Source organism: Telmatherina bonti (genome assembly GCF_933228915.1).
Source record: "Telmatherina bonti genome assembly, chromosome: 3".
NCBI lineage: Eukaryota > Metazoa > Chordata > Actinopteri > Atheriniformes > Telmatherinidae > Telmatherina > Telmatherina bonti.
Genome location: NC_136621.1, coordinates 17,246,954 through 17,267,904, shown reverse-complemented (window position 1 = coordinate 17,267,904; position 20,951 = coordinate 17,246,954). Strand labels below are relative to the sequence as shown.

Sequence of the window (20,951 nt, the reverse complement as noted above, 5' to 3'; positions counted from 1 at the left end):
ATAGCAACTAGGCTACTTGGAGAGATTCACATAAAATGCAAAGATCAATGGTTGTACTGATACATGCATGAGTTGAAGTCATCGACGGTGGATCGATAACTTCACGTCAACGTGGAATCAATACTTCATGAAGTTTTAACTAAAAGAGCTCCATGATGATAAATCCGTCTTTCTGCCTCCGCTTCTGCTGCAGGGAGGCTTCTGGCTTCGCACTCGACTAATTAAAACAGCTCTATTGTCCCTTTTCCAGCCGTCTGATCACAAACACTCATAAAAATAAGCTCCTGATGATAACAAAACAAGGGAGGGGGGTTGAAGTGGAGCAGATTTTTCTGAAAACAGGATACAGAGAAACACCTCCGTGTGTAATTATCACTGACCAGCCACAGCGAAAAGTTAATTGAGGTGTAGGTTACAAATTTTCCTCCCACATAAAAACTGCATCATTAAACACTTTTGTTTAATGAGCCTGTTAGCCATGTTAATGTGCAGGCCCACACACACACAACCCTGCACATAAACACGTCACACGCAGGCATTTTAATTGCCTATTTGGCTCTAACGAAGCTTTAAATACGTTTTTGTTTTTTTTTATGGTTAAAGAAGATAACCGACTGCAAAAGATGGTTTGTGGGAAATTTTCTGCAAAAGCCAATATGTAAAATTATATCTGTGATGTCATTTGTCATGACCAAACACAACAAAATGCTGAGCTTTAATTTGACTTAATCTACTTTGTTTGGATCCAGACTGGAGTTCCCTTTTAACCAGCGTTAAAAGTGTTGATGGGGAAAGTTTCTGGACAAACACGGAAGAGTTGCTGCGACTGGTGTCTTAAGTGGGCTTCAAGTACATGTAAAATAAAGAAACTCATTACAGGGCAGTTTTAATGCACTCAGTTACTGGAAACAGGAATGGAAAAATCAGAGAGAGGGCAAAATGTCACCTCACCATAGCTCAACCTAATATAAATGCCTTTTTAATTGCGATTGACAGACGGACACACAGGGCCGAGGATGTGATTTGCGTGTGGAAACAGCATTTATCAAACAATGTCCTGTGGTGTTTTAGAGAACAACGGAAAGCTACAGAGATTTATCTCATTTATGCTTGACTAATACAGCTGCTCCACCCACCTGAACGCTGGGAGCACCCAGCCGCCTTCTGCCTGACGTTAAAACAGGGAAGCATGGAGGCAGCAGTGGATCAGAGCCTCTCATGTTCAGTCACAACTAAATAACTTTGAATAGAACAGTTTACTTATTTCTCGCCACAAGTTTGCTCCTACACACATTTTTGGAAGTGTTTATTATTATTTTTATTCGGACACTTCAGGTGCTTTTTTGGAGGCCTGAACATGCTCGAAAACGCACCATATTTTGCGTACCCCCCCCCAAGGGAATGCGAAAAATTTGATATTTTGAGGTGCCCCGCCACTGCATATTATTAATCTTTATGAAAATTCATACACATGATCTATATGAACGGGCGAACAAAAAATCCTCTTAATGTCATGGTGAAAAGTCGACAGGAAGTTGTCTATTTAAGGTCAAAGCTGCCATTTTGGCGTTTTAGCACCTCGCATTTTAACGAACTCGTCCTAGAGCTTTTATCCCACTGAGCCACAAATTGCTCAGGATGTTCAGGAGGCATGTGTGATTAAATGTTGTGTTATTTTTTCTAATAGGAGACTTAGTTTACGAGGGGCGTGGCCTCAAAGTTTGATGTCTCTCCATGAAAAAAACAGCTATAACTCCCACATAAAGCAACATTTCTGCACCAAATTTGCTAGATATGATGGCAGTCCCCTCCTACAGAGTTCTATATGCCAATATTTTGATTATGAAATAGCCACGCCCCCTGGAGGTCAAAAGTTATTTTTGCCCACACACCCATAACTCGGGTTTGGTGGACGCCACATGGTCCAAATTCACTCAGGCATCACAAAACATGTTGGTGAAGAGATCTGGTAAAGGACGTTGCTCTACGCTGCACGGCGTGCCCGTGACGCCATGGCGAAGTTCCATGCGGCGGCGTGACATCATAAATTACTATAAAATTGTCAATTTTGATCTGATCACCATAAAACTTATAGGGATTAATAAGGGATCGGTCCTGAACAGATTAATGTGACCATTGCTGGTCTAGACCTAAGCCCCGCCCACTTACAACAGGAAGTGGTTTTTTACACGTTTGAGGGTCATGCTTCTAAGCAAATGTTCCAAAACAATTGAGACTCTTTCAAAACATGTCAAACCCTTTCATGATACCACAATAAAAACCTCAAGTCGCTACGCTAAACGGGACATGGCGAATGGCGGTCCAACGCCATGAAACAGGAAGTACCTGTGACCAAGCCATGGAACCTTGGACCACCACCAAACTTGCCATGACTGATGACAGTAAGGCCCTGAACTAAGCCCCATTGAAACATTATGGAATAAATGCAGCATGCCTCCATAGCGCCCCCTACTAAATTTCAGTCAATCAACCCCGCCCACTACATTGACTGACATGGATAAAATTCAGCACACTTGTAGACCCTTCCAGTACCTTCAAAAAAGTCTCTTGGACATATGGGCTAAATCAAACAGGAAGTCGGCCATTTTGAAAAAGGTGCCATTTTTGGGGTCATTTCTGTCATTTTCTTCTCCATGCATTTTAAGAAGTTCCTCATAAGAATTTTATCCAACTTTAACCCAAATGAGTCAGGATGCTCAAGAGACATGTGTGATTAAAAGTTGTGTTTTTTCTTTTAATAGGGGATATCATTTAGGAGAGGCGGGGCAGCAAAGTGGATATGATGCAATGAAAAGGAAAACTGACATTACTCCCACAAAAAACAACCAACCTGCACCAAATTTGCTACAGATGATGGCAGGAATATCCTTCACATTTGTGCATGTCAATAATTAGATTATAAATTAGCCCCGCCCCTTGGTGACAGGAAGTGACCGTTCATAAGGCCTAAATGGCCTGAAGTGCAGTCTGGCTGCACTTTAGGTTGAGAGAGGCATGGGAAGGATGTTGCCAGGGGAGACGGTGGCATTATGCCGAGCGGCGCCATGGTGCGAGGGCCTATATCACCACTTGCAGTTTTAATTTCTTCTTGTAATACATGTGCACATATTTACAGTGACTCCACAATAGGGCTGCTCGATTATGGCAAAAATTATAATCACGATGTTGACTGAGATTGAGATCTCGATTATTGAACACAATTATTTTTTTATCTTTAACAACATGATTTTTTTTTTTTTACATTAAACCATAACTTTTAAAAAATGCCTTAAGGATTCCACATATTTTAGAAAACCAACAAATAACATGAAGCTTTTTCTTGACAAAGTGCAAATACTGATGTAAACTGAATCGATATAAGTAAGGATTAAACAACGCTGCATGTCGTGATGTTCTCGACTCCGCGTTGGGCATTATAACCGTCTAATTTACGGTTACGCGTTGTTTAATCCGCTTTTACCATGGTCCCACACAGGAAATATTTTATAACAAATTTGTATTTCTTTTTTACAACATTTGCTGAAGTATAGGAACTATTTCATGTTGGCCTCGATGTACGTTTTATGCCAAACAACCGCTGTCAGGCTGCAGCCCGTTTCTCTGATTCACCTGTTAAAAAAACAGCTGATCTGAATCAGCTGGTTAACGCATTGCTATGGTAACGCCCTGTAACGGAGGCATATTACAGTGATTTAACCCGCCGAACTCCGTGTGCGTTTATATGAAAATAATGCAGCCAGTTCTCACTGACCATGGTATAAACTATGTTTAGGTGAACTTCCACAACCTACTGCAGTTATTCTACATTGACCTGCAGCCGGAGCCGACTGAGACTGGCCGCCTGGGAGTGCTTTAGGACTGGTGAGGCTCCCGCTGCTCGTTCCTTACAGTAACTGCAGAACAATATGTGCCATCAAGTCAGTCGCCAAAACACAAGAAAAGTCTTCAATAACTCCAGTAAAAGTTGCGAGATTTGTCGCTAGTCGCTTTTAACAAAAAAAAGTCGCCAGATTTAGCGAGAACAGTGGCTGAATGAAACCAAAGCGGCTGTGGGAGGAGTTTACAACACAGCAGAGACGCTCGATTAGCAAATGAAGACAGCAGGATAGGAAACTGCAAAGAGAAAAATAATCGCACCCTTTTATTTTCATAATCGTTGAAAACTCAAATCGTAACTGAGATAAAAATCCGATTAATCGCCCAGCCCTACTCCACAAGAATTTAGATAGACCCCTGTGGCCGTATGGGTATGCAGTTTTTGAACATGGCCTAAACACAGGCACAGGGCTAAAACATGTACGCAGTTTTCAGAAGTTTGTGCTTTCGCAGCTCAGCACGGGTCAGTCTCTATTCCCCTCATGCATCTTTGGAACATTGCTGCTTCAGAAACACAGTATAAGCTCTTTAGTTTTGGAGTACCATGACCCAGTCTTCAAACCAACACATGGTGACCCCTTGTTTGACTTGTTTAATATTGCTAATTTTCCCTTCTTCCATTAACCTCTCAACCTCCAAACCTCGTTGTTTATCTGCTGCCTCATTAAAGGTGCCACTGTGACAAACAAATCAATGTTAGTCATTTCACTTGTCAGCGGTTTTATTGCAGCAGCTGATCAGAATTTGTTGTGTGATGCTGACAGTATACGATGAGCCACCAGTCCTAGTAATTGGACGTTCCTCTGTACATCTCTATCTGCAGCTTCTAAAGTAGGTATGCATCTCATAAACTAAAGCTTTGTGTTGCCAACTTCAGTCAGAGAGCTACTACAGTATAATACAAGACGCATAGACCTGGAGACAGAGATGTGATTTGGTAGTTTACAACATATTACTCATTCCTGTAATAAAAGAGAGCTTCTTGTGAATATGTATGCACCTGACTCAAGCATATTAAACGGTACATCTTTCCTGATGGGGCTCTTGTCATTTTGCAAACTTTTTTTCCTCTTTAGGAAACTGAGGAAACAATCAAAATCTACAAGACAGTCAATTCAAATTCTTTTCTTAAATTTATCTGTGCTCCTGAGGTTGAGTAAGCAATGAAATTCTCACCATAGACGTGCTCCGGAAAAAGATGTTATTGCAGATGGAGGAAAAAAGCTTCATGCTCTCCTGAAGACGGTTCTGTTGGGAGAACACAAGTGTTTAACAGCTGCAGAGGGACACGCGGAGGAGAGCAGCTTCATCACTTTATTTTAAAACTCTGTCTTTGAGGACAAAAGTTTTGACTGCCAACAGAATGAGTCATAAAGTTGAAAGTGAAATTCTTTGTGTATCCTTCATCATTGCTCAGAGTTTATATCTCAGAGCAGACATGGAGAGATAACTGAAGACAACAGCTAACATTATCTATGTGTCATCCAGCAGCTGAATGAGAAACTAGGTTTTTATCTTTATTATCGAGTCTAATCTTCCTTTGAGGCCAAATAGAAGCAGGTAAACATCTAAAACATGCAGGACAGCAGCTCACAAGGACCAGAATGGGAGATCATGGGTGGTAGCTGTAGCTCAGGAGGAAGAGCAGTCGGCTTTTAACTGGGAAGTTGGGAGTTCGATTCCCCTGACTATGTGCCGAAGTGTCCTTGGGCAAGACACTGAACCCCAATGTGCCTATCGTGGTATGAGAATGAATGTCACTTTGGATAAAAGTGTCTGCTAAATGACAACAGAATAGAATAGATCTCTTATCTAAAGCCTCTGGCTTTTTCAAGGTAAAATGGGAGTTCAAATGTGTTTCCTCCGTATTTCAAATCAGGTCTAAAGACATCTAAATCTTCAGGAGCTGGTTATTCTAAATGTCCAAAGCCGGCCCTTGAGGTCCACTGTCCTGCAGCTCTTGGGTGTATCTTGCCGCGCAACACCTGGATCAGATTTTACTGGTCAACATGATTGGGCATAACTTTGACAGTAAGCTGCTGAGGAGAGGAATTTAATTTGAATCAGGTGTGTTGGATCAGGGATAAAACTAAAACTTTCAGGAGTGCGGCGCTCGAGGACACCCCTGTTCTAAAGCCACTTTCAGACATCAGTTGCAATCCATTGACCTGATCACTTCCAGTATGGCACCAGTCTGAATGCATCGGCCACATGCGGGCTGAAGCTCAGGAGGAAGAGCAGTTGTCTTTCAACTGGAAAGTTGGGAGGTCGATTCCAGGCTTCCCTTGACAGCATGCCAAAGTGTCCTGGGACAAGACACTGACCCCCAAAAGATGGCCCCCGATGTATCTATCGGGGTATGAGTGTGTCGTATGAGTGTGCATGTGAATGGGTGAATGTGGCATGTAGTGTGAAGCGCTTTGAGTGGTCTGCATGACTGGAAAAGCACTATAAAGTCCATTTACCACATTCAGACATATTATGTTATTAGCAAATAAATAACTGCCCAAAATCTGCTCCTCTTTGCTTTTTACCAAAAATTAACAGCAACACTGAGTTTTTTTTCCTCTCTGTGTCAAATGCAAAAACAAACCAGAGAAGCTGTTTATAAGTGTTGGAATTCCAGCAGCATTTTCAGTTTTAAGTCAGTGTTTCAGCTGCCTTCCTGCATTGTTCTGATTGGCCCACTGCAGGGTGCTTTTTTAGCTTATATGGATTTTATGGGATGAATTCATATAAATAAAAACGGTGACTCTAAAAGGACTGATTGTATGGAGTTCCAGCTTTACCTCTGTTTAAGATCATTTATTGAGTTTTAACATGTCCAAAAGAAATATTTTCATTTACTTTCATTTTGTAAATTACTAACTGCTAACATCATGATACCGAACTTTATTTACAAATCAATCTCATGAGATTGGTTAACAAGTCTGATTTTACTTTTCTACAGTTTTTAATGTTTATAAAGTTCCTACTTTGTTGTTCAATTAACACATGTATGCATATATTTCAGTATATTATTAGAAGTATCTGCATTCTGAAAAGTGACCAGGTCTTTATTTGTTTTGTATATTTGTGGAAAAGTGATTTAGTATGACTCGTACCATTGAGGGGTCTTCCACCAGAGTCATGTCATATCCACTGAGCGACACCACAAACAGCACTGCTCTGACATCTTCGAAACACCCGATCCACTTCCTTCGCTCTGTTCTCTGGCCTCCAACATCAAACATCCTACAAACACAGGGAGGATTAAAAGATGAAGGCAAGCTGAAACAAGGGATACTGGTTTGGGATGAAGGTCATCAAGGCTGTCAGCCATTAGGAATGTTTGGGATGAGTTGTGCTCACATACACCAGTGTTGTGTGAAATTCTGTTCTCCCCTCCAGTTTCCCTGCAGGAGAAAGCAGCACACCTTTCCACACATCTGTTCTCAATACGCTGCATCCGTTTCGCAGAATTACTAGTGTAAAGGCCAAAACTTCTTGAGTTTCCTTTAATCATAAAAGGAATACTGCTGTTAAAAAGCAATTTGTTAAAACTGTTTGTAAACCAAGTAATTAAAATTTATTCCTTTTTTTTTTTAAAGAAAAAAATGTGTGCAATACTGCTGAAAAAGGTAAAAACAAGACATTTAAAGAAACAAGTATATTTAAGAAAATGTGGTTTAAGATGCGGAAATGGAAACTAAACCAAACTAACCAAGAAAGCAATTACTCAACATGGTACAATCCCGTTCCACCCAGTGTCTGACTAGACAAACAGTGAATGAGATTTATGTGATGGAATTTATTACATTTTCAATTTGCCTCATAAAGGGTGCCTTTGTTGATTTATAGATGGACAGGGTCAGATATATAAAGTCTCTACAACCAGAATTTGTTAAATTCACAAACAATTAACATCCAGTAAATGTTATTTACTTTTTTTTTCGTTGTATTTTTTTTTTTCTTTTAGCTGTTCTCTTGCAATTTGTTCTTGTCAGAACTCTGCATATTTTCTCTTATTTTATGTTACAAAAGAAAAAGAATGGACCATGAAAATCACATTGTAATACTGGTCTTTCTGTGAGAGGCTCCACTTCCTTTAAATTAAGAAAAAAAAAATCTAACAGCAACAGTGGCTGCACAAGTGAAGAGAAATAAAAGATCCACATTGTTATTATTGGTACAAATGCTGCTGATTGACAGAACAAAACTCAGTCAAGAACCTACAAGACAGAATAGACGCATGCAGGCACACACACACACACACACACACACACACACACACACACACACAGTAAGTCATACCATTTCCACTGTCATATTTGACAATGTAATCCAGTTTTAACAGTGGTTTGTAATAGTAATAATGTACCTATGTGTATGTGTCTGCAAGCATCTTCAGAAAAACAACATCGTATCATCATTCAAGTTCCTGCAGAAGTTCCCATTTAGTCAATAAAAGATGCTATTGGTTTTAAGATATCAGGTATTTCTCAAAGATGTGACTTTAAAGCTTCTAACAGGAAGTAGAGTGGGTCACACACATCTCCTGGCTGCGTCGCCACCATACCCTTTTCAATTTTCACCAGTACAATCACAGCATTTTCTGAGAGACAATCACAACACAACAGCACAGAAAGCGTAAAGGTCAGCTTTTCTCCAGAAGGATGAAGCAAAATGCAACAGCAATGAGAGCCGACAAACACGAAGCCGCACATCAGACCATCCCACTTCACTCATTCTCAGCGCCAGATGTGCCACCGCCCCTCTTTCCTACGAGTATCCACCGAGTTAATGCAACTCTTTATTAAGAAGGGGAAAAAAACGTTGAAACACAGATGCACAACAAGGAGGCACAAAGGAAAGGCAGTGAAAGGTGAAATTAAGATAAATGAAAAATTTCCAAAGCTATTGAAGGCAGAAAAAAAAGTGATGTATCATTACAGGAAGCAAGTCATGACTCATTTGCACTATGACTATACACGGCTAATAAATGTGAATTGTGTGATGTGGCCATATCAACCTGCAGCCTGCCTTCAAAAGAGCCGCAATCCAAACTGGAGAAAAGTATCTTCGATTGCTAAGTCTCATCATAGCTGATGATATCTCATTTACTTCTCAGAAAAATGTATTGACGAAGGAACCAAAGCTGCCATGACATCACTCATCGATTGTTTCCTGTTTTTCTTCCCATTGAAATATTTGTTAAAATGTTTAAATATTTGTCAAAATGTTTAAATATTAGTGCAAATGCATAATTTATGAAGTGTATCTAAAGGGAAACAGAAAAAGCAAGAGTTAACTAAATGAGGAAAAGAAAGTAATCAGTGCCAGCAGGCCATGCTTAATGCTGCAGACCACCCAACAACACCAGCCCACACCCAGTGGGCAACCAGCAGGCCACATTTCTCCAAATCACAGCATTTGTTTATTGTCAGCTGCAAAAGAGCCATAGTTTTCTAGCCTTTTAAAATGATCAGGAGCAATATTTTCCACGATTTTTGAGCATTTTTCCATTTTGATCTTTGCATCTAAAACAGGAATATCTCAGTTGTGCAGTCATATAATAACCTAAAATAAAACAAGGTTTCATCAGTTCATATACACATTTCCACTTGAGAGAACTTTTTTTTGTTTCCTAAAACTTTCAAATCTATAAATGTTTCTGCGATGTTTCCTGGAAAACATTCATGTAATTCTGCAAACTCCATTCATATTGAATTTAATGCTTGTCCGCAGACATATTTCTTTATCATTATTTTGCTAAATATATTTTCTAAAAAGTATCTATAAAGTATGTTAATTATTTTTATTTATTTACGATTTAACATGTTACTGGGTTTTTGTTTTTTTTTTTGTTTGAACAAGACAGAAGATAAAAAAAAATGCACTGCATGCATTAGAGACCATAAAGTGAAAAACTTCTATTTTAATAACAATATTTAGTTGCAAAAAGACACATTGTAGAAAAAGCTTAGAGTGCCAGAAAAATCTGAAGGTCACAATCCTGATAGCATTCAGGAGGAGAGACATAAACACTTCTGAACCGAAAAGGTTGGAGAGCAGGGCGCAGATGCTCCCACAGATGAGAAACCTTAAGTATGAACCAGTAAGAGACAGTTTGACATTGTGCTCTGTTCAAGGGTAGCCTCAATACTAAATAACACCAAGCCAGAGCAGAAAAATACATTTCCAAATTAACTTTGCGGTTACCTCGAACACCAAATATTTGAGTGTAACATTTAATCATCAAAACTCAACGCAAATCAAATATCTATTTATATTTCAAAATGACATTTACACATTAATTAAACACTGTACTTTCTAAATAAAAAAAGAAAAATCATCCACATTCACCTATTCAAATCCCTTTAGGATAAATTTTGTGTGCAAATTAAGAATAATTACATTAAATTATGTTAAGCTGCTTATCAAGCCCAAAGGGTTGATCTTTTCATGACATACACATAAACCTCGACACGCTAATGCACGAATAGACCAACACACGCTCTCATGGTGCTGCGAGTCAATTATCAGAACCCAACTATTTATCTTCTCATGAAAGCAGGCAGATAAGAGGGTGTGCATGAGTGGTCCATCTTGCAGCACCACCTGAGACTCTGCTTCCCCCCCCAGCTTGGATCTGACACAGTCACACAGTCACTTGGTGGTGATGTCAGTATTTCGGAGAAAATAGAAAAAAAAAGTTAAACAATCACATAGTGGAATGTTGAGTGACGCAATTAGTAAGGCTGCGAGGAAAGAGAAACCTTCATGTGTGCAGGACAAAAAAAACTGGATGATGATTAAAGCGTTTTGATGTGGTGGAAATTTCCTGAGGTGAATCACTTTTTGTCATATCGAGACATATGTGCAAAAAATCAGCAGCATCCAGAGACATTTAAAAAGAATATAGATTTCATGCAAATAACTCAGACAGAAATCATGAGCTGACAGGTTGGTTGTCTACAATGTTTATTTGCTAAATAGAGATCATATGAAAAAAGCTGTAATGAGTTTTATTATCATACTTTGACATGAGATTTAACGTCAGCATACGATGACGGACAGGTTCATATTGTGGTAGGATGAAGGAGAAGGAGCTCCTCAGGTAGAGATTACTCAGAAACAGAGGGAAAGTAATCCAATTTCCCTGAATACCAGCTTCCCGTTTCTCTGCAGAGAAGACACAAAGTGCTTTTGGACTTCATACAGCTCTTTTACCTTGGAGGTAGTTCCCCATGCTCACAATGCATGAAATTTGACTGAATGTAAACCTAGTTCCAAAAGACTCGTCGCGCTGTGTGCTTCAGCAACACATCTCCAAACAGTTGCAACAGGGTCGTGATCAGCACTGTGTCAGCACTCCCTTTTAACTATAACCATCAATGAGAGTCTCTGTTGTTGTTCAGTTCAGCATCGTCTTGCTGAAATATGCAAACAGATACCTGGAAAAAAAAAAGCATCTGGAAAAAACATCTGGAGTCATGGTGGGAAATCGAATAGAAAAAATCGAAAATTGGGATTTTTTATTTTTTATCGTTTTTATTGTTCTTTTTACTTGTCTTCTTGGGCATTATAGTAGTAGAATGATGGTCTGGCTCCTGTGTTGTTTTTTCCTAACTGAAATTAAGAAAAATGAAAAAAGTTTTGTCCATGTCGCAATTTACATGGAATCGGCCAAAATAATTTTTCAGTTCTTTCTAGCTTACAGAGGAATGAAGTTACTTGGGAAATTAGCAGCTTTTGTTACTAAAATGTAATGATTATGAATAAAAAATCTGTTTGAATCGAGAACCGATTCTGAATCGAATCGTCACCCCAAAAGTTGGAATCTAATTAAATCGTGAGTTGTTACATCCTAGTAGGCAGGTAGACATCTGCTTAATGTAAAAAAAAAAAATCAAGATTGTAAGACACCATTAAAAAACTTGCAAAGCTAGCTAAGTGATTCAATAGCAGTTCCCAAACTCTCCCAATTAACTTTACATGTCATGGCAATCAGTAGAAAAAAAAAGACATGAAAATTATTTAAGCGTCTCTAGCGCTAGCTTAACCGTCAGCTAGCTTGAGAGCAAAGCATCAATTCACATCATGAAAAAAAAAAAAAAAAAAAGTGTAAAAGTATAAAAACTAATTATTAAAATGCAATGACTCCATTTATCCTTTTCTGGCTTGGGTAGGCACTGCCTACCCTGCCTCTTTTGACTACGCGCCATGGCTCTCTAGTCACTAAAAATTTGTTAGATTTTGACTTGTCTCATTTCTTTATCAGTCACTTTTTTTTTTCTTTACATCTTTTGATAATCTCTTTTTGTTTTGGTTTTTTTTAAATATATCAGCCACAGTACATGTTCAAAACAGCCAAATTGTTGTCATTCAGTAGTGTGTGATGCTGTGCCCTAAAGCAAAGTGCAGTTGTCACATGATGCCTGCAGCCTCTTTAAACATGAGTTGATAGTTTTTAAAGCAACCCCACTGGCCTTTTACAAATTTTTGCACTTTGACGCCCCGTAATAAAGATTAATTCAGCAACTGTCTTACATCCTGTCTCATCTCTGAGCTCTCTTCAGTGAGTAAAAGTCAGTCCGATATGTATTTTTGTCTCATCTCTTGCTCAGTCACTTTTGTCTTGTTCTTTGCTTATTCTGAGTAATATTATCTTGAGTTTCTTTGCCGAGTCAGCCATCTTGCACATTCAAAGTGGTCTAGCTGCTGGTGTTTGTTATAATGCCATAACACAAAATTCAACACTCCTCCCTGAGCTGCCACCTTATCATGGTGGAGGGGTTTGTGTGTCCTGAAGGTCCTCACGGCGATGTTGTCGGGGGGCTTTATGCCCCTGGTAGGGTCAACCATGGCAAACAGGTGTCTAGGGGTGGGACCAGATTAAGTGCAGCTATAAAGACCCCTATGATGACGACCAGGCACATGCCGTGAGTTCTAGGCTTAGGTAGGAAGTGGCAAATTGCAAGGGACAATTTTTTTTTTTTTTTTTTTTAAATGAATCGATCATTTATAAAAGTTCCCTACTTAATCTAACAAAACGTCAGATTCTCACAATAATTTTACGCCATGACAACGAGTAGGATAAATAACATTATGGTTATATGCCTTTGTGAAAATATTTTTGTGCGCACCATCCCCGCTCTAAACTCATGGACATGCTCGTTTGCGCAGCAGCGAGCACGCATGAGCTTGGACATACGGACGCACAGCCATTTGTGACTGGCAATATACCCATCCAGCAAACCAGCCTTTCCGCACCAAGTGCAGCAGCCAATGCTGTGTATCATTGCTTGTAATATAACAGCACTTAAAACTATTATTCCTGAAAAATTCCCAATTTCTTAGAACATTTCCTCTACACAGCCATCTAAAGGAAATCTAATTTAATCAACCTGGACACAGAATACAGAGCAGAAGTGCTCAATTTTCCGACATACAAGTTAGAAGTTGCCACATCCCCTAAATTCCCGTAAGTCATAATGGAGAATCTTACAAACTCAATGCTCAGCAAATTCAACTGAGCCGTATGGACCGTCCACGTTTACACAACTGATGACAGCTCAGCCTGATTGTATCTCAAATGCAATAAGTAGAGAGACTGACAACTCGGATGCGGAGCTGTCTGCAGTGCTGAAACGTTGGTATCTCAAGGGTCCACACCCCAGATAGACATTTAATGTAAAAATACCTGAGTGCAACACAAAAAACAAGAATACTCTACTGCACCCATGTGCAGCTCCTCATGCCTTTGTTATGCAATTTACACGGTTATTAAGGTTTAAGAATTTTAAAAAAAATATTCATGTCAGTATTAAAAGTATTTTAGATCCATAAAACAACATGATGTTGGACCATAATCACCACATGGCTTACACGTGAACACTGCCATAACAACAGAGAGGGAGGAAGATAAAGAGTTTAATCTTACTTTATTTGAAGATGAAGTCCATGCGCCTGTCCTTCTGGACAAAGTTGATGATCACAGCATTGTGAAACTCTTCTACGTTTGCCTTCAGTTTGATGAGCCTCTCTCTTTCAATTGATATCAGAGCGAGAGATGAAAGTCTTCCTTGCTCTGTCCTGTTGTGGCTGTAGGTTTTGATCCGTTTTAAGGTTGAAAAAGACCTCTCCGCTGATGCTATGGTGGCTGGAATGGTCAACGCCAACTTCCAACAGTTTTGCAGCCTCTGGAACAGTGTGTTCTAGGTCGTGTTCAACCACGAAAGCAAGCAGTTCATGAGGTGACTTGTTTCTGGTCATCTGTGAGCTGTGCATTCCAATAAGGTCGGCCTTTAGCCTCACAAAATCAAAATGCTTCCCATATTTAGCAAGGCTGTGTAGTTTTGCATCATCAAATTTGGCTGACAATTCATCAAAATTTCGATGATTGATTAACGTCAGAAAATCCAGCTCTCCCAAGTTCTTGAATCTGGCCTCCATGTGCAAGTTGATGTTATCCAGGATGCAGTAAAACAGCTGACGTCGCTCATCTGCGGGCAGCCGCTGGCTGCACGTGTCGCTGTGCACCAAGTTCAGCACTTTGCACCACTGCTGAAAATGCGCATAAAATGAGTCAAAAGACTCGCGCTGGTTGCTCAAGGCTTTCATTGTGTCTCTGACCCGTAGAGACCAGAATCCTATGTCCATCACCTTGGCCTGAAAAACACGGAACAATGCGTCTGTCTCTGTGAAAACCGCGCCGTACACCATGAGGAGGAAGCAGGTCGACACTTTGGAGAGTCAGAGCTGGTCCATCTGGGTTTTCCTGAATGAGACTGAACACCTCAAGAAGTTCTGCATAGTGGAACAAGACGGTCTGAACAATCCTGGAGTTTGAGTTCTACCGGGTCGCTACTGCGCGTGAAATGCGTCTTCTGACCACTTCATCCAGCAGATTTCTGTGTTTTGTGGACTTGCTGAAATAAGCAGCAAGGCCTTCCAGAGTCTTGAAAAAGACTTTACATTCTGGGATCACCTGTGCAGACTGCGAGAGGACGAGGTGCAGTTTGTGCCCATAGCAGTGATTAAACAATGCCTCGGGTACTTTTTCTCCGATTTTTGCCTGCACTCCATTTAGCTGCGATGCCATAACTGATGCGCCATCATATGTTTGTGCGACCAACTTGTGTGCACAGTCCATCTTGTCCAGGACACCCATGATATAGTTGGCGATTGCTGTCGCTCTCCTGTCATTACTGACATCACCAAAGCCCAGAAAAGCCTCCTTCACCTCACTGCCAGACACGTATCTTAAAATAATGGAGAGTTGTGCCTTATTTGTGATGTCTGTGGTTTCGTCTACCTCCACAGCAACAAACGGTGCCACACCCACTTCTTCTTTTATGTTGTCCCTCAGAACATCTGCAATCGCCTCAATCAGTTCATTCTGAATCCTGTTAGAAGTGCCAGAAAACACCGTGGATGAAGCCAAGTGGGCGGCAAGACTAGCATCTTTGCTAGCTAGCAGGTGCAGCAGCTCAATGTAATTTCCCCGGTTCGAGTAGTTTTCCGTTTCATCGTTCCCACGGAAAGCCAGCTCTTGTTTTCCAAGAAAACACACATCTATGAAACTTTTGAGGATTTCTCTGTTCTTCCTCACTGTTTAATTATGCATACTAATGCCCAGCCACCTTTGCTCATCCAAAGCCAGGTCAATTCTGCTGTGACCAAATGTTTTCAGAGCAATCTGGCTCTGAATATGGACCACCAATTTTTCATGTTTGGCTATGGCACAGGGCAAGTTGTTTAAATCCCAATATCCAGCATTAGTCCAGACATTGTCAGAGGTGCCGCCAAAAAGCAAACATGGAAAACAGAACAGCCGGTTCAACTTAGGACATCCACACAGCCAATCCTTCCTTTTGTACCATTCACTCTGAAAAGTACGAACAATTTTCTGACCCTTCCTTTGCTGAAGATCAGGTAGCTCAGGTGTTGGTCTCCGATCATTCAAAAGTTTAAGTTTTTCCTCAAAAGAAAGACGTGAAAACTGTTTCAGCAAAAGGCGGGGACCCTGGCTCTAGGGATGTGGGGGGACATGTTCTGATTGTTGTCTGTGCTTATGCAGTGAATAGCAGTTCAGAGTACCCACCCTTTTTGGAGTCCTTGGAGGGAGTGTTGGAGGGTGCTCCTTCTGGGGACTCCCTTGTTCTGCTGGGGGACTTCAATGCTCACGTGGGCAATGACAGTGAGACCTGGACCGGAGTGATTGGGAGGCATGAGGCAAGTGGTGGGGGAGGAAGCCGGTCAGTTCTGGCAGGCCCAAACGTGTTGTGAGGGTCTACTGGGAACGTCTGGCACAGTCCCCTGGCATAGTCCCAGAACTCATTGGTGGGCACCACCAGTGAGGGATGCTGTCAAGCTGAAGCAGGAGTCCTACCGCGCCTCCTTGGCCTGTGGGACTCTGGAGGCAGCTGATAGGTACAGACAGTCTAAGCGGCATGGGACTTGGGCATGTCGCTTAGCAAAAACTCGGGCATGGGAGAAGTTCGGCGAGGCCATGGAGAATGACTTCCGGACGACTTCAAGGCGATTGTGGTTCACCATCCGACGGCTTAGGAGGGGGAAGCAGTGTGCACAGTGGAGATGGGGAGCTGCTGACCTCAACTTGAGACATTGTGGGTCAATGGAAGGAGCACTTCGAAGACCTCCTCAATCCTACCAACACGTCTTCCGGTGAGGAAGCAGAGCTGGAGGACTCATGGGGGGATTCTCCTATCTCTGGGGCTGAAGTTGCTGAGGTGGTTAAAAAGCTCCTTGGCGGAAAGGCCCTGTGGGTGGATGAGATCCGCCCGAAGTTCCTTAAGGCTCTGGATGCTGTGGGGCTGTCCTGACTGACACACCTCTGCAGCATTGCGTGGACATCGGGGACAGGGCCTCTGGACTGGCAGCCTGGGAGGGTTGTCTCCCTTTTTAAGAAGGGGGACCTGAGGGTGTGTTCCAATTCCAGGGGAATCACACTCCTCAGCCTCCCTGGTAAGGTCTATTCTACTCCGGAAGTACGGGGATGAGAATCAGCACCTCCAAATATGAGACCATGGTCCTCAGCCGGAATAGGGTGGATTGCCCTGTCCGGGTCGGGAGTGAGGTCCTGCCTCAAGTGGAGGAGTTTAAATATCTCAGGGTCTTGTTCACAAGTGAGGGAAGGATGGAGTGTAAGATCGACAGATGGATCGGTGCAGCATCTGCAGTAATGCGGACTCTGCCCGGTCTGACGTGGTGAAGAAGGAGCTGAGCCAGAAGGCGAAGCCCTCGATTTACCAGTCGATCTACGTTCCTACTCTCACTTATGGTCATGAGCTGTGGGTTGTGACCAAAAGAACAAGATATCCTATGCAGGTGTCTGAAATAAGTTTCCTCCACAGGGTGGCCGGGCTCTCCCTTAGAGATAGGGTGAGGAGCTCGGCCATCTGGGAGGGGCTCAGAGTAGAACCGCTACTCCACCGCTTCAAGAAGAGCCAGTTGAGGTGGCTCGGGCATCTGGTCAGGATGCCTCCTGGACGCCTCACTGGTGAGGTGTTCCAGGCACGTCCCTCTGGGAGGAGACCCCGGGGGAGACCAAGGACATGCTGGAGGGATTATATCTCTCGGCTGGCCTGGGAACACCTCGGGATCACCCCCACAGAGCTGACAAATGTGGCTGGGGAGAGGGAAGTCTGGGCTTCCCTGCTTAGGCTGCTGCCCCCACGACCTGACCTCGGATAAGCGGCAGAAGATGGATGGATGGATGGATGGATGGATGGATGGATGGCAAAATTCAACAGTCGGTGTGCCATCAAAACAAATCAAAAGCACAGAGTTTTCAGGTCAAAAACTTAAGTAATGTTTCTTTAAACCATTTATGAAGAACGGAACCAGAGGAAAAAACCCTCCCAGAACGTTTTTACCTTTTTGACACATTTACTTGTTTCCTTATATGGTTAATTTGCCATGTCATTTGAAAACATCCTTGGAGCTTACACTATAGTTAACTGTGATTACTGTTGAACACTGTTTTTCATTTATTTGACTCCTTTAAGTAAAGAATGTCAGCAGCTTTTGGGTTTTACTTATTAGTTTTAAAATTCAAATGTTGCTACAAATATACAAAAAAAGTAAACTGAAAACAAATTATCAGGAAAAAAAATAGTAAGTCCTGTGATTTTAACCTTGTTAGTGTTTTATTCTTTGACTTTGATGTTTTTTCTCCTATATTTCTCATATGGTTGTGAAACAAGTTTATTAGCATCTATTGTCCTGCCAAGACCGTCAAAAACTTCAGCAATAGAATCCAGCTATTGGAAGGTGAATTATTAATCTAGTTTATTGATCACAGATTAATATGATCACCTGACCATCTTCTCAGCCTAGATTCCTGCCCTCTGCTGCTTTACTGATAAGGCAGAGGCATTTCTGCCTTTGAAAATATGTATGTGTGGTGAGAAGATGATGACCATCAGACATATTGACAAACTGAATAAAGACGCCCAAATCAATCCCACATCTTTGGCCAAACTCATGGCTGCACACAGAGATAGGAGCTTTTCAGAAGTGAAGTAGGAAATTCCTGTCAAAGATTGAACTCATCTCTGATAATGGCAGAACTGAGGAGACTAAACATGCATTATTACACGTTAATAATTATTTAAAAAGCCAGGTGATGTGAATCTACCTGAAAATCAAGTGATTGACTTTAAACTGGGTCTCTATCACACCCGTCGTCCTCAGTCGTACTCGCAGCACATCTGTCTCTGTGGGCATGTAGTCTGGAGACATGATGCGGGTCATGTTGTCAAAGAAACTGGAAGGAGAAGAGAGAGAAAGAGAAAAGGGGATGCAAAAAGATTAAATCCTGAAAAACAAGACGCAGAAGACAGCCAAGGGAAAAAACAACTTTCTCAAACTTGAGATCAAACAAGAAATCAGGTATCAGTTGCTTGTGTGTAGGCTGGTGCATTGTGTGTGTCGTGGTTGTGTCAGCTACCATTTGGTGTGTAGGGTGCACGGTGATAAGGAAAGAGCCCGCGGGGGGCAAAGCAGCTCATCACGATGAATATTTACACTGTGGTTTACCATAATAAACACACCGAGGCTAAGCTTTCAAACACTGATTAGCTTTTAACACAGCCAAATTCAAAGAAGCGTGTCGTGTGTGCACACTCAATGTAATATGATCTTTTACACACACACACCTACACACACACACACACACACAGAGGCATCTCCACCTATTTGAACTGACTGTGACATTCTCAGCTAGTCATCCTGAATCAGTTTCTTGGACAGCAGCACACATCCTGCTGCTTGAAAAGCACACAACATGCTCACAACAACTGCTTCAACTGTTGTTGTGAGGACCATTCACAGATCTGAAGAGGGTAGAGGACATTTTACAGCTCCCCCTGCACTTATGTGAGGAAGTAAGTAACATCCTGGTGCTGCTAATCACGTGCATTTAATCAACTGATCATGAGCTTAATCGTCTTAATCGTAAGTTTAATCGTCTCTATAAAACAAAGGTTTTGACAGTTTGTTGTTTTGGAGCATTTGGGTGTGTAACACAATGCCAAGGAGGAAAGACATCAGCAATGCTGCTGCTGTCCTTCAATCTAGGAAAGTCAGTTTTTATCTGAAGTTCATCAATATGAAATGATGATAAAGATTATTTACAAGTGCAGAATATTCCAGACTGTTTCTTCCCCAGAGTGACAATCCCAACAGCCAGACTTGGTACCGACCTGTGTTTAGGACAATGTGGCCAGGAAGCTCTTGGAAAGTAGAATTTTAATCTGAATGAAACTTTTTCCAATTAAAAATAAAACATCTGAAAACTGAAAAAAGGAGCTCATTTCAGACTCTCCAACCTCAATTAGCAAAAGGAGGGGTTGCCAGAAGAAAACTCTCCTTTATCTAAAAAAAAAACAAACAAACAAACAAAAAACCTGATCACACAGTTAAGGACTCATTTATGCTCAGTTTATGTAATTAAACGATGCTTTACAAATATTGTCAAGCATCATTGTTTACATACTCCCACGTGTGTTTTATGCTGGCATGGTTGTGGGGCACTACATCCACTAGAGGGCAATGCTGAGTTCAGTTTCACACACCAGCAAATATGGTGGCGATGGTACACACCCTGAAAAACTTCAGCTGTAATGAAAGGTTTTTTACAATTTCTGTGCCTGTATATAACTACATCTCAAGGGCAGAAAGAGGCTTTTTGCAAGCTGTTCCTTACCAGATAAAATGTATCATCTTTAAAACTGGCATGTAAAATGTCATATAGACAAGCCAATCAGAAGAAGCTGAAGAAAAAGAAGATATTGACCAAAGTTATTCTGATCTGTTTAAGAAGGCATCTAAAATCATTTTAGATTTTGATGGCTTAACCAGCTGACCTTGCCAGCGGAGAAACTCAAGCTACTGAGAAGCAGACAGAAGTAGCACAGGCCGTCACAAGCGGCTTTTTGTGGTCCTTCTTTGTATTTCCACACACTGAATGAGAAATTCTCACATTATAATCATATTAAATCTTTTCATCATGCAAACACACAAATAATTGGATCATTTTACCCAGCGTCCATGTGAACAAGTCAGCTGGAAAGTCTGACCCTCTGTTTTGCAAAGCAGAGCAAAGCTAAAGCACCAGCAACGGCATCAACACAACCAAGAGCAGCCGACCCCTCAAGTTGTTCCACATATTTCTAGAAATTCTCCTAAAAGACAGTAAAACGTGTGAAAGAACAAACTTAGAGTCCATAAATGTCAGGCCAAAGCTGGGTCCAGACCTCAACCTGAATGAAGTGCTTTGCAAGACATTAAGAGTCCACAAACCTCAATGAACTAAATCAGTGTTTTAAGGTAGAGTTGCCCAAACTTCCTCCACAACAATGTGGGGGATTAATGACATTATGTGGAAAATAGGACATTGTATTAACTAACTAACTGCTTTTTTCTAAATCACATTGTTGTGATCAAGTTGTCTTTTGTTTTCTTTGTGACTTATTGAGCAATCGTGGGTTTAAGGATTTGATCGTATGTGTCTGTTTGACCTCTTAGTCTTCCCAGAAAGCTAC

General features: G+C 41.3%; 1 protein-coding gene across 1 annotated transcript in view; it reads right to left on the bottom strand.

Moving 5' to 3' along the window:
• The window catches only part of gnav1 (guanine nucleotide binding protein (G protein) alpha v1), a 38,447-nt gene that overhangs the window by 3,775 nt on the left and 13,721 nt on the right, over positions 1 to 20,951 (bottom strand). Inside the window, exons 5-7 of the mRNA XM_079261779.1 lie at positions 18,545 to 18,673; positions 7,002 to 7,131; positions 5,074 to 5,145 (exon numbers count right to left, since the gene is read on the bottom strand). Of these exons, the coding sequence (XP_079117905.1) occupies positions 5,074 to 5,145; positions 7,002 to 7,131; positions 18,545 to 18,673 (331 nt within the window). The remainder of the gene's footprint in view (positions 1 to 5,073; positions 5,146 to 7,001; positions 7,132 to 18,544; positions 18,674 to 20,951) is intronic.